We start from the raw sequence: 13,591 nt of genomic DNA on the forward strand, positions 1-13,591 counted from the left end.
GACATATAAAATACTGCATGATAACTATAAGAATAAACTAGAAGTTAGAAAAGATTGGGAAGAGAGAACAGAAGTAGAATTTACAAGGGAACAGTCGGGTGACATATGTATGGCTCCCAAGTATGTAACAAATTCCAGAAGGTTTAGGATTCTTGAATGGAAGTGTTTGCATATATATGATTATATCCCAAGCAGACTCCAAAGAATTTAGATAGCAAATGCTAGATGTCTGATGGGGAAGAAAGAGGTAACTGGGAACATACGTTTTGAGAGTGTAATGAGTTGGCATGACAGAGTACTCTGTCAGGAATACCAGGCGAGCTGGGATACAGGATCTGATATGCCTAGATGTAGTAAGGCCTTGTTAAGTTTAATTCTGGTGGTTGCCAAAAAAGGAATTACTAGAAAATGGAAATCAAAATCTAAACCGACTTTACTTGCAATAGTGAATATTGTAACAGAGATAAAAGAACATGAAGTAGGATCTTTAGAAAAGGGTAGGAGTAAATTACTTAGAAAGAAATGGGAATTGTGGGAACAATACATGCAGAAAAATGTTTTGGAAGAGCAATGAGGTTTAAGAGCAGGCAGGAATTGAATATTTAATGCAATGTTGCTTAGATTATATGCTATGTAATAATAGATGTGAATTATAGTTTTTTGTAAATGTAAACTCGTTAATATTATTTTACATAAATTAACTTAACCTATATCACAAGTGATAATTCAATAAAGGTGTTTAAAAAATGCATAGTGATGCAAAAACCATTGTTCTACTGACAAGTGAGTTAGAGTAATGCTGATTTTGGCCCTTTGCCCCATACCCCCCCCCCCCCCACCACCACCCATTACTTTTAGCTTTATTCTGAATTACTGAGCAAGGCAATTGAGAGATATGTTAAAATATATTCCCATACCTGTAATCATTTGTTGGGCATCGTAGGGTTCCATGTAGCCATCATTCTCTCCAACTCTTTCGGCATCCCTTTGGCCCTTCGTCTGCTTAGCATCATATGGATCAGCATAATCCTCCAAAATGATAACCTATAAGAGAAATGTAACATTACATTAAAGGAGAAGACTATTTTTATGCATAACGTCCTAATGATTAGTAAATTTCTTATGCAGGACTTCATTCCATAGTCTGTATGGTTTCTCTGAAAGTGTGAGCTACTATCAGTTATGAACTTCATGAATGGATGACAACACTACTACAGGAACACAACTTTTTTTTCAAGTTATAAAGTTATATGTGATTTCTCATTTGTTGTCGTGTCTTTCAGCTTTTTCCCCGATTAGGGGTCGCCACAGCGGAACTCCGGTCTGCTAATGATTGGCAGTAGATTTTTACGTGCCGAGTTGCCAGCCCTGACGCACAACCTTCAATGAAGGTACGCCCATTCACGCACGTTTCCACACAGAAGACGCTCTAACTGAGAATCAAACAGGACAACGTCTTGTGATTTCTCAGTACTTCTAAGATATTCTGTCTTACCAGCTTGTAAATTAATATACATCACAGTCTATTACTGGCTGAATAAAACTTTCAGAAATTTTACTAATCTTAGTTATATGCTTTTAGAAATGGAGTGAAACTATGCAACTTAGTTGAAATATTCAAAAGTAATCTGCCATGTAATATATTTCAGATATTTACATCATTCTCATGCAAGGTTCTCTTTGCCTAACGTTACTACTAACCTTCACAAACAAAATTCACTCAAATGCAGCAGTACGTCAGACAGGATTGTTGTTGCATCTCAGCACATTACAGCAAACTACTTTCTATGTCCATCTACAAGATATGTCTAGTCACAGTACTTGAGGTGTCTTAACTGCTCCATTTGTGAGTTCAGAATACTGGCCGTCTTTTTCAACCAGGGTCCTGCAAAATATCTAAAACGCATACTGCCTTACTGTTAAGACAGTTGTGAAATTTATTTATTTTTTTTTTTTTTTTTAAGTATTTTTCTCTTGATCATCTTTTTTCCTACAGTTTTTAATGCCATGCCTGATCACATTATAAGTCCACCAAGGCCCACACCAACACCACTTTCCCATCCCACCACCACTCCTATCAAATGCCCCCATGTTTATTACGAGGCAAGATGTGGCAAGGGAATCAAAAGGTCATCATTACCCTGGCAGAGCATCTGTAAATCCTCTCTCTTATAATCCCCCAAAAAACATGAAAGAAATGTGGCATTTGTACACTTGCCCCATGCCCCAGGAATTTGTTGGCCCTCATGTTTACCCACTTATGTACTCAACCTACATTCCACTCTCCTCATTTTCTCAGACAGTAGTTATGCAGAAGTGCACCTCCCCCAACTCTGTATTCAGTGATACTGAAGTTCAGTATGCTCAGTCATCCCTCCCACATACTACCTATGCCTGTTTTGCAAGCACTTCAGCTGCAAATGCAGTATTGACATTCAGTTCTGAATGCAGACACTGCATTACTGTACCACTGATATCTACCGATCATAGCTTGTCCAGTTACAACTTGGCAAAGAGCCAGCTCGATGAGCACAACTGATCAGGAAGTCAACCTGATGAAAAAAATAAATCCAAGAGTTTTTGCAGGGGACAAGCCACCGTGCTCCTACCGTGCAAGGGCAAGCTCCCCACACACTCTAAAACCTATATATACCAACAACAAAGTCACACGATTGAAAGCAATCTAAAATGAAATAATATACAGCTTTTGTTTTAGTAAACAGTGCTAAAACCAAACTGTCAGCTCTGAAATTTAAAATGTGGTATCTGTGTGTATTTCAGACTCCACCATTGACTCATTGACCCCAAAAAACAATTGGAAACACTAAAGAAGTGAAAAATGTTTGCAATTATATTAATGGCAATGTCAATCTGAGGTAAAAATCTCATAAAAAGAGATCTACTACATTAAGCTGATCTCTGTCAAATGTCTAAATTAGTTATGTATTTATTTATTTATATATTTGTATTTTCTATTGGGAAAGTCTGACTGGGCCATGCAAGATCCCTTTTCAATAGAGGCCCAGGAGGAAAAGCTCCAAAACATTTTACAACCAAACAAAAATAGACATTCCAGAAAATATTTTAAAGCACTCAGTACTAGGCATTTGAAAAGCAAGATTTCCTTTACTTTAACTACAAAAGTACATTTACATGAGCTTTAGAAATTACTGCAGAAAAATATATAGTAAGAGTAAATGAACTAAAAAATATATAGATATATGCATACATCTGGCAGTTGGAAGACACTGTTACAGCTGTGAGCTGTAGTACCTGTGGTACTAGGTTTGATTCCCTTACCACTCACTTGCCTATTGTGTGACCTTGAACAAGTTACTTAATCGGATATTCTCCCAGGTAATCCCTGAAAAGGGACCATGTGTCCCGTGCCCTACCTAGTTGACAAATAATTACTACTATTATTATACTTGCACAGTGTGGGTGTAGGGAGTGTGTGTATATGCACAAGTGTGTGTGAGTGTAAACTCAGAGATGTTTGAGATGCACAGGTTTATGTATGCATATGTAGCTGCCAGTCAGAGTGTATTCACAATGCTTCTGGGCCAGTCACTAAAATGTAAATTCACTCGGATGCACAGTGTGATACTTTTTAATATAAACTGAGATAAATTCTGGCATAACTGTAATATCAGGAGGTAAAAATAAATAAATGTTGCTCTAAACTATTTTTGGACATTGACAGAGCTTGCAAAATAGTCTTGCATTGGAAGAAAAAAGCTGCATTTATGACAGGACCATATGGGCATAGATTTAAAAACATTGTATATACGATATAATTTAAACATGTCTCTTTGTCATTAAGACTTGAAAATTACTTTATTTTATTTAATTATTTATCTTTTGTTCACTGGGTAGGTCCCACTAGGCTTGGGGTCTCTTTCAGGGGAGACCCAAGGTGGTATTTACATTATTAGGGGAAATGTGGCCAGTGCATCAAAAAAGACAGGTACAAGTCATCATCATCAGATATTTGTAGTCTGCTGACAAAGACCAAATAGCTAATAATTTTAAACTCATTTAGGAGTTGAAAAAAATACATTTAAAATTGTCAATGATATTTGATGGTGCTTCAGGTTAGAACATTTGCAGAGAAGACGCAGGTTGAATATTATCAGCTAAGAACTAAAGGCGCATTAACACATATTACTTTATTAAAGCTGCAAAAGACTAAATAACTGATAAAGAATGTGAGGAAAATGCAACTTAAAATTGATTATTGGTGTTTAATGGTCTGCCAGTTCAGAACACTGCCTAGACTACCTATGACGGAGTAAATTACTGACAGAGTTTGGTTGTTTAAGCTGCAGATGACCAAATATAAGTGATGGCTGCAAAGTCAACTATGACTAAATGCAGAAAAATTGAATTTAAAATAGTCTTGTGTCTGGTGTGTCTCAGTTCACATAATACAGAGAGCAATGCCTTAGCTACTTGTAACTGATAATTAAAACATTACCTGTACTTTGCAATTCAAAGAGACACCCAAAACATACATTACACTGTTGAGCTGAACTCCATATTCACTGCTCGGCATGCCCTACAGACCACTGGTATGCATTTTGCATGGAAATGGTACTTAACATGTCATAACTTTCAGCAGTCTAACATGCAAAAAACTAAATACTGCTTCATCTCTCTCACCTAACAATACTTCTTGCCTCTGTTTTAACAAGTGTAACTGATTCGGCAGTAAGTATTGGTTTCTGTGGGGTCATCATTTCTTGAATCTCCTTATGGACAGAATTTCAACTTTACTGTTAAAAAAAACTTTTGTGTACTGACCATACTTGCTTGTCCTAAGACATAACCTAGGTTGGTATGTATAACAGGTACAATCTGTTGTAACATACAAATTTTACACACACACACACACACACACACACACACACACACACACACACACACACACATTTACACACACACACACACACACACACAAACTATATATCATCAAACATGCACAATATTAACATCCGTAATGTTGACATAAAAACGTCAAAGCACAGAACATCAACATGTACTCCGCATACTCAGAGGATTACCCCAGAACAGGCTAAACCAACAAGATTTTTTTTTTGTGGACGGGGGCTAATTCCCGGCTAATTCTATATATACTAACTCTGAGATAATAAAATCCCTGGGGAAAGGAAATATTCCCCAGTGTGCACATCTGACGCGCTCTCTCTCTCTCTCTCTCTATATATATATATATATATATTTATATTTAAACTTAGCCATTTGAAAAAAATTGCATTGCCTATCTAGCTCAGTAAAGGTTGCATTTAGCTACCAATGCAGCTGCATAAACTTTGTGCTGTATTACTACAGAAATATACCATGCTTAAGCAGTGGTTTCATAATTGTTAGAAAGAGGTACTAGAAGATGAAATTACATTTTATCATGAAGAGTAGTGTTATTTCATTTGATAAATAAGTACAGTAAATCTGATATAAAATATACTTGATTTTACTACAAAGCACCAACTTCCTGAAAGGCTATGTTCTGAAAAGGCAAAAAAAAAAAAATGCCCAAAACTGAAAACGGTGAAAAAAAACCTTATATATACCAACTCCACAGCCACACCCACTGAAATAAAGAAGGAATCTGCCAAAATAAGTGAATCATTTCCGGCACACACTTAGAAACAGCACCGGCAATGATTTATCACTGGCAATTTTGACATTCATCTTTTTTTCCCTTCTTGCTACAGATGATCAAGTAATTTCACCTCAAGTATGTTTAAGGGAGCCAATATAAATTTAGCCTGAATAGAGTTTTAAAATGGTATTGCCAAAAAAAATGACACTGTGTCTTAACTTTGTTTTGTGACTATTGTGCTGCTTTATAATCAATAATATAAGTAATGCAAATGATGGTCATTGTGCAAATATACAATACAGCAATCTGTGTTAAAAATGTCTGTCAAGAAACCAAAATAAGAATTACTGATGTACAATGTTTCACCACTGCTTCAGGTTTAACAATGAAAGGTGAAGTAATACTTACTCAACTAAACTGCATCAGATGGACTTCAAACATAAATTCAACCCAGATATTTATTAACAGTATCCAACATAAATCAAATGTCTAAGTATGAATTATGACATGGGCCTGACAAGATTGTTCTGGCAGGTACAGCAAGGAAATAGCTTGCTACCAGTTTTGTGCTGTGTAATGAGCCTGGATTACAAGTATTATTTGGTGGTGTTAGCCTTTAAATGCTACACCATCATTTAGCAAAGAAAAGGAAATGATGGTCACTTGTTTACCTTCCCTTGCAGCAGAGTGCAGGATCTTCCACAGATGTTTTAGGATGAAAGGATACTGAAGAGTTACATACAGATGGACAGCAGTGGCACGATAGATTTTTTTTTCAATATCTTAAAGCATGCAATAAAGTCCAGAAGGGAGGCACTGTTTGGAAAAGGAACTGTAAGCAATGGACATCAATTAGACACTGGTTTCACTGGGTATATGATGAAGTATTTTCTGCACTGAGGACTCTGACATGGATAAAGCAGCTATCAGAAAATGAATGAAACTTTCTCATTTTCATGACAGCCTGTTAACAAAGAGGCAAAGGACTTGTTGGTGATACAATTTTTTTGAACACATTCCTTAAGACTGAGAAAACTGGAATGTGTTAAGAACTTAGTTTCTTTATATGGCAAGAACATATATGCATGGGCCTGACACACTGAAAGACACGTGAAATGCAAATGAAAAATAAGGGATGCACACTGGTGTGTCATGCATACTTCCAAGAGTCAGATTTTCTGCAGTGGTCTTCAATGACCAGATGACAATCAAGTGATGTTCCCACACTGCTCATTCTAGCCATGCACTTTTAAGAAGAAATAAGACAAGACAAATCATCATGATGGCCCTTCTCAACAGAAGTTTTGCAAGAAGCAGAAATGACTGAATAAATATGAAGATGTGACTTTCTGCTACAGTTTTTGACTGCTTACTTGCTACCTATCAGGATGTTTACATACAGTGGTCTCTGGATTTTATTCATTCTTGGGACTGCTACAAAGATAGCTACTTGTTCTACCGTTGTTCACAATGTATACACTATGATTAGGAGATATCAGGAAGAAGAATTTGTGTTAACATTCTTATGCTGATGATGCCTAATTTTCTTGTCCTTTACTCATGGAAAGATAGCTATTCTTGATACTACAGATAATTGCTAATGACACAATTAAATGACCATCAGCAGACTAAAGCTTATTTTCATGCTTTATGAATGCATGAGACTGTTAGGTTCACTAAAACAGTTTTTCTGTGTAATTTTATATGAGGAAACAAGGTGGAGTTTGCAAGTAGAGTGCATGATCTGGCATTTTCTTTTAGATAATTCACTATTACTGAAGATACAGGTGACTATGATGATTTTTTTTCTGTTTTCATCACAGGAATACTGCACTGATCAAAGAATATTGAATATTATAAGGCTTTTTTTCTGGTAAACAAGGTAACCTTAGCAGCTTTGTGTCTGGTTTGCATGTCACTAGAAGACAATTTCATAAAGAGAAATGGCTTGGAGAAAGTGTTTACTGAAAGCATTCAAGTGTCTTCTCAGCTGGGAGAGTTATAAAAGTAGACAAAATCAAATAGTATTTCATAATAGCACAGGCTGCACCATGCATCTTAGCATGACTAACCTTTTTTTTTTGGTTAACTATAGCCTGTCTGTGTGGTTATCAGCTTCGAACTTTTGTTCTTAATCGGAAGCAAAAATTTCAATATTTGAAGTAGTACATAGTTTTATGTGTTATTAAGTTTACAGGTTTTTAGAGTTTTTTTTTTGGGGGGGGGGTTGTTTGTTCTGTTTGAGGCTTCCAAAAAAAAAGTACAGTTTTGTACCTACCATAAATGTAGATGTTCGAAGATCCACATTGCTGCAGTCCTTACTTATGGGTAGTCCGCTGTCCTCGGTCGGCCCGAATACCAAAGTATTAGGCTGACGTCGGTCATGGGCGCCTAGATCTGACATCAGAGCGTCAGGGTATAAAGGCGCATGACCGACGTCATATCCTCAGTCTTTTCTTGCCCCAGATGTCAGAAGGCCAAACAAAAAAGGCCACAGCCAAAAACAGAATACCTCCCAAAAACAAGCCCAACAACAACCATCACCTAAAGCATAGCATCATGTGAAACTACAGTGGGGAAGGAGGGAGGGTAAATTGGACTGCAGCAATGTGGATCTTCGAACATCTACATTTATGGTAGGTACAAAACTGTACTATGTTCTTCATCTCACATTGCTGCAGTCCTTACTTATGGGTAGAATCCCAAAGCAACGGGAAAGGGAGGTTGGAAAAAATCATAGAGCATTAGGGGCCGCTAAAATGCCCTGTAAAATTGCAGTGGCAAATCCAGCCCTAGACTTAAAATAAAGAGGAAGGTGGTAATGTTTAGAAAAAGTATGCACTGAACTCCAAGTAGCTGCCTCCAAAATGTCTTTTGTAGCTACCCCCCCTTAGAAAGGCCGTAGAAGTAGCAGTAGCCCTAGTGGAATGAGGCCTGATTCCAGCCGGAATCTCCTTACCATGATGGGAATAACAGAAAGAAATACAAAACCCAATCCATTTAGAAATAGTTTGTTTTGAAACAGGTTTACCCTGTGAACCCAAAGCAAAAGAAACAAACAACTGCTGAGACTGTCTGAACTCCCTGGTTCTGCTCAAATAATAACGCAACTGTCTGTGAATATCCAAAGTATGCAAAATTTTCTCCCCTTTATTTTGGGGTTTGCATAAAAAGTAGGCAAATGAATAGTTTGGTTTAAGGCCACACTAGAAACCACTTTAGGCATAAAGGAAGGATTAGTGCAAAGATACCCTATCCTTATGAAAAATCAGGAAAGGCTCCACTGCCATGAGGGCCTGTAATTCAGAAACCCTTCTTGCAGAGGTAATGGCCAACAAAAAAGCAGTTTTCCATGACAAATACTTTAACTCGGCAGTAGCTGCAGGCTCAAAAGGTTGTAGAGTAAGTTTTTCCAACACAAAATTGAGATCCCAAGCAGGAGTAGGAGCTCTACGTGGGGGTCTTATATTCTTTGCCCCTCTAAGAAATTGCTTAAACAAAGGATGAGAGAATAAAGGAGGGTCACAATCATAGTGAGCAGAAATGGCTGCAGCATGGACCTTTATCGAGGAGAAAGACAAACCCTTGTCCAATAACTCAGTAAGATATTGAAGAGCAACACTTAAATCAGGTTTGGAGACATCAAAGTCCTTTTCTTTGCTCCAAATAAAAAATCTCCTCCATTTATCAGAGTAAACTTTCCTGGTACTAGGCCTCCTGGCCTCCAAAATAACATTCAAAACTTGTTGTGGAAGCTGAGACCCTCCAGAGTCTAAAACAGAATATGCCAGGCTGTTAGATGCAGAGACTGAATCTTGACATTGAGGAAGTGACTGTCCTCTTGTGACAAAAGGTGCGGAATCAAAGGCAGAGGCCATGGAGGTTCTCGTACTAAACTCCTCAGTAGTGGGTACCAGTGTTGTCGAGGCCAATCTGGTGCTATCAAAATCATGGTTGGCTTGTCTTGTCTGGCCTTCAAAAGTACCTTGGGAAGAAGAGGCAGAGGTGGAAAGGCATATACATGCAGATTGTTCCAACTGAATGATAGAGCGTCCACCTTCCAAGCTGTGTGATGAAACATTTTTGTGCAAAACTTTGGCAACTGGTAATTTAGTGGAGAAGCGAACAGATCTATGTCTGGAGTTCCCCATAACACTGTCAACTGTTGGAATACATGAGGATCCAATTTCCACTCGTGAGGATCCACTATTTGTCTGCTCAAGACATCTGCTAAGGAGTTCTGTGCTCCTGGTAGAAACCTTGCCTGAAGATTGAGGTGTAGATTGAGAGCAGTTTCCTTCAAGTTGATATGCAAATGTTGGAGTTTGACAAGCCACGAGTTTTGCACCCATTTTCCATTGAGGTGTGCACCCCAAGCCTTGTCCGAGGCATCTGTCGTTAGAATCTGACTCGCCTCTGGTCGGGTCACAGAGAGTCCCTTGTTTAGGTGACATTCCTGAGCCCACCACAAAAACTCCTTCTGAACGCAAGGTATTATCTGAATGACAGTGTCTAGATCTTGGCAGTGCTGTGTCCATACATTTTTGAGATACCATTGAAGCTTCCTCATATGCAATTTGACATTGGGAAGCACTAGAATACAAGATGCCATGAACCCCAAGGCTTGAAGGACTGTCCTTGCAGTCAGCCTGGACCGTAGAGACGTTTGATGGAAATAAAGAGAAAGGCTTCTTTGTTTGTCCGGGGTCAAAAAGGCCATCTGGGAAGCTGTATTCAGTCTCACACCCAGAAAGCACATGTCCTGAGAGGGTACTAGACTGGACTTTGTTTCGTTCACAGAATACCCTAGGCATCTAAACACTGCCATCACATACTGTAGATGATGAAGAAGTTCGTCCTTTTCTTGTGCAATAATCAGGCAATCGTCCAAATAAGGATAAATCTGTATTCCTCTTAGTCTGAAAAATGCTATCACTGGAGCCAGAATCTTTGTGAACACTCTGGGCGCAGTAGATAAGCCAAAGGGCAATGCAGAGAACTGATAATGTAAATTTCTAGCCCGAAAACGCAGGTACCTCCTGCAACTGGGCCTGATAGGAACATGCAGGTAAGCCTCTTTGAGATCCAGAGTAACCATCCAGTGATCTTTTCCCAACAGAGGTAAAAGTTGTTGTAAAGTCAGCATCTTGAACTTTGGAATGTCCAGGTAAGTGTTGAGGATAGATAAATCCAAAATTGGTCTCCACGTGTTCCCTTTCTTTGGAACTAGAAACAGGCGAGAATAAAATCCTAGGCCCACTTCTGACAGAGGAACTGGCTGTATAGCTCCTATTTGAAGAAGTAAAGAAATTTGTCTGTGAGCCTCTAACCTTTGCCGAGGAGGGACGTCTGGCATGCCTTTGAAAGGAGGCATGGTATGGAAATAGAACTTGTAACCTCGGTTTATAATGTCCAATACCCATTTGTCCTGGGTGACTAAATGCCAATTTTGCCTGAAAAGAGCCAACTTTCCTCCCAAAGGAGCTGCCAGGCAAGAAGAATCTGGCAGCTGAAAATGAAGGTCATTGGGCCTGTTTACGAAAGGACTGGTCCCTGCCCTCACCAGCAGACTGAGCAGGCGAACTCCATTGTCTCGGCCTGAAGGTACCCTGAGCTCTGCCCCTACCACGTCTAGATCAACCCCTAGACTGAGAATCAGAAGAAGGGTACGTCCACCCCTTAGTAGGCCAATATCTACTAAACTTTGGAGGTTGTACCTGCAAAAAATCTTTAACAGTCTGCATAGACTTAGCCTTGTCTTCCATTTTCTTTAAGACTGACTCCACAGGAGGACCAAACAAAACTTCAGATTGTAAAGGGGCATCCAGAATTCTAGACTTAACATGCTCAGACAAATTCTGATCCTTAAGCCAGGCGTGCCTACGAATAACTGAACCAGTGGCAGCCACCCTAGAAGAAGCCTGTAAAGCATCAAAACCACATTGCAAAGAGTGCTTACCCACCTGTTCAGAAACATGCACTATATCCTGCAATTCTTTACACTCTATGCCCTCTGCCAAAGCATCCACTTTAGATCTTAGCTGAGAAAGGAGGAAAGTCTGATACTTCAACATATGAAACTGGCAGTTCAAAGCTCTCATTGCTAAAGTAGAAGAGGTATATACCTTCTTACCCCATCTATCCAAAGCTCTAGCTTCCTTATCCAGAGGAACCGGATTCTTAACAACAGAGGCTCTAACACCCTTAGGCCCCTGACTAATAGTTTCTGGGTCCGCCCTAGGACTCTTATAAAGATATTTATTAGCCTCAGGCACCCTGTAATACCTGTCCGGTTTAACTGGAGCAGGAGGCACAGAATCTGGATTAAGGGAAGCTTCCGAGAAAACATCTGAAACAACATCCAAAACCGGAGGTATAGCTAAGGGTCTATGCTATGGTAAAAACAAGAACTCCCTAAGTCTCTTCCGTGAATCAGAGTAATCCTGTCCTTCCCACTTAAAATGCTCCCTCATGGAATGCAGAGTTTCTGAAAATGAAAAATCCTCTGGAGGAGAAGCAGAAGGAGTGGAATCCTCTGCATCAGAATCAGAATAAGGAGGGAAATCTTGAATGTCTTCAGCAGAAGACTCTGAATCATCTGAGGCCTGCTCCAAACTTTCCAACTCTGGCTCCATCCTGGGCCTCTTATCAGGAGGGGGCATAGAACCTCTAATTAAAGTAATCAAATCCTCTGCCATTTTAAGCATGTGCTTTTTAGGCACTGACCCTGAAGAACCAGAACTGACACCAGAGGAAGGCAAAACAGACCTGCCCTTAGAAGGAGCCTTAGAAACAGTAACAGAAGGCCTAACCACCTTAGGCATAGAAGGGAGAATAGTAACCTGAGAGGCCCCTTCAGCCTGCCCTGCCTCCTGAGAGGCCACATCATGTAAAATCAAAGTTTCCCCCTGGGACTTAGTAGAAGCAGGCGTCGGAACATCCGACGGCATATTATAATTACACCTCTTGCCAAAGACTAACCTAGCGCAATCTAACCTCCGTTTTATAGTGCGCTTATTAAACCTAGCACAAAACCGACACCCCACTACGTCGTGCTCCGGTCCCAAACAAGGAATACAAAGCGAGTGGTAATCCCTATGCGGTATCTGCTTCCCACAAGAAATACAATTATTCACTTTTTCTGACATCCGGTAAGGAACTGAGGCAAGAAAAAACAAAAATATTCCCCAACGGGGTACTTAGCCCAACTTGGTATCGGTCTGAAACTCCGAAAAATTTCAGAACGCCGAACGGCACTTGCAACGCTGCTTCTGCATCGGACCATGCGGCAAAAAAGACTGAGGATATGACGTCGGTCATGCGTCTTTATACCCTGACGCTCTGATGTCAGATCTAGGCGCCCATGACCGACGTCAGCCTAATACTTTGGTATTCTGGCCGACCGAGGACAGCGGACTACCCATAAGTAAGGACTGCAGCAATGTGAGATGAAGAACATCAAAAAGTTATTGTAGTAAGAATCTTTGTGTTCAACATCTTTGTATCATGTATAGTAAAGGTTAAAATGTGAAACTGCATTGCGTGCAAAGAAATAAGCTAAAATAAGTTGTTTTTCTTGTAAAGAATTTGCTGACCAAAGAGGAATGCACAGATGTTACCTTGGTCCAGGCACAAGCTTATCTTGTGTCTGACCTCTGACCATCTAAGGCTCCAGTATGTGAATTTATAGCCTTGACTGAAATTCCTTGTCTAGTAACCAGCTGCTGTGTATGTGAAGAAGAGGGTATAAAAACCCATGTAAAGTGTACAGAAATTAGACTGCTGACATACCATGTACTTTGTAGCATGTCTCCATGCATGTAAAATAAACCTTTTTGCTTATTTTTATCTGCGTGATTCTTCCAGTATATGTTAAGAGTGTTAAAATCTTTTGACATTTCTGGCGCCCAAGACCGTGGGGCCACCTCTTCACGGTACGAATCGCATAAGAGGGACTGAAAAACCTGTACA

The 13,591-nt window shown here is 39.5% G+C and overlaps 1 protein-coding gene across 1 annotated transcript in view; it reads right to left on the reverse strand.

Moving 5' to 3' along the window:
- The window catches only part of SHE (Src homology 2 domain containing E), a 1,455,638-nt gene that overhangs the window by 1,315,181 nt on the left and 126,866 nt on the right, over positions 1-13,591 (reverse strand). Inside the window, exon 2 of the mRNA XM_044080648.1 lies at positions 918-1,044. Within this exon, the coding sequence (XP_043936583.1) occupies positions 918-1,044 (127 nt within the window). The remainder of the gene's footprint in view (positions 1-917; positions 1,045-13,591) is intronic.

This window comes from Protopterus annectens, chromosome 8.part0 (genome assembly GCF_019279795.1).
Source record: "Protopterus annectens isolate FY-2018-M chromosome 8.part0, PAN1.0, whole genome shotgun sequence".
In the NCBI taxonomy this organism is placed as follows: domain Eukaryota; kingdom Metazoa; phylum Chordata; order Ceratodontiformes; family Protopteridae; genus Protopterus; species Protopterus annectens.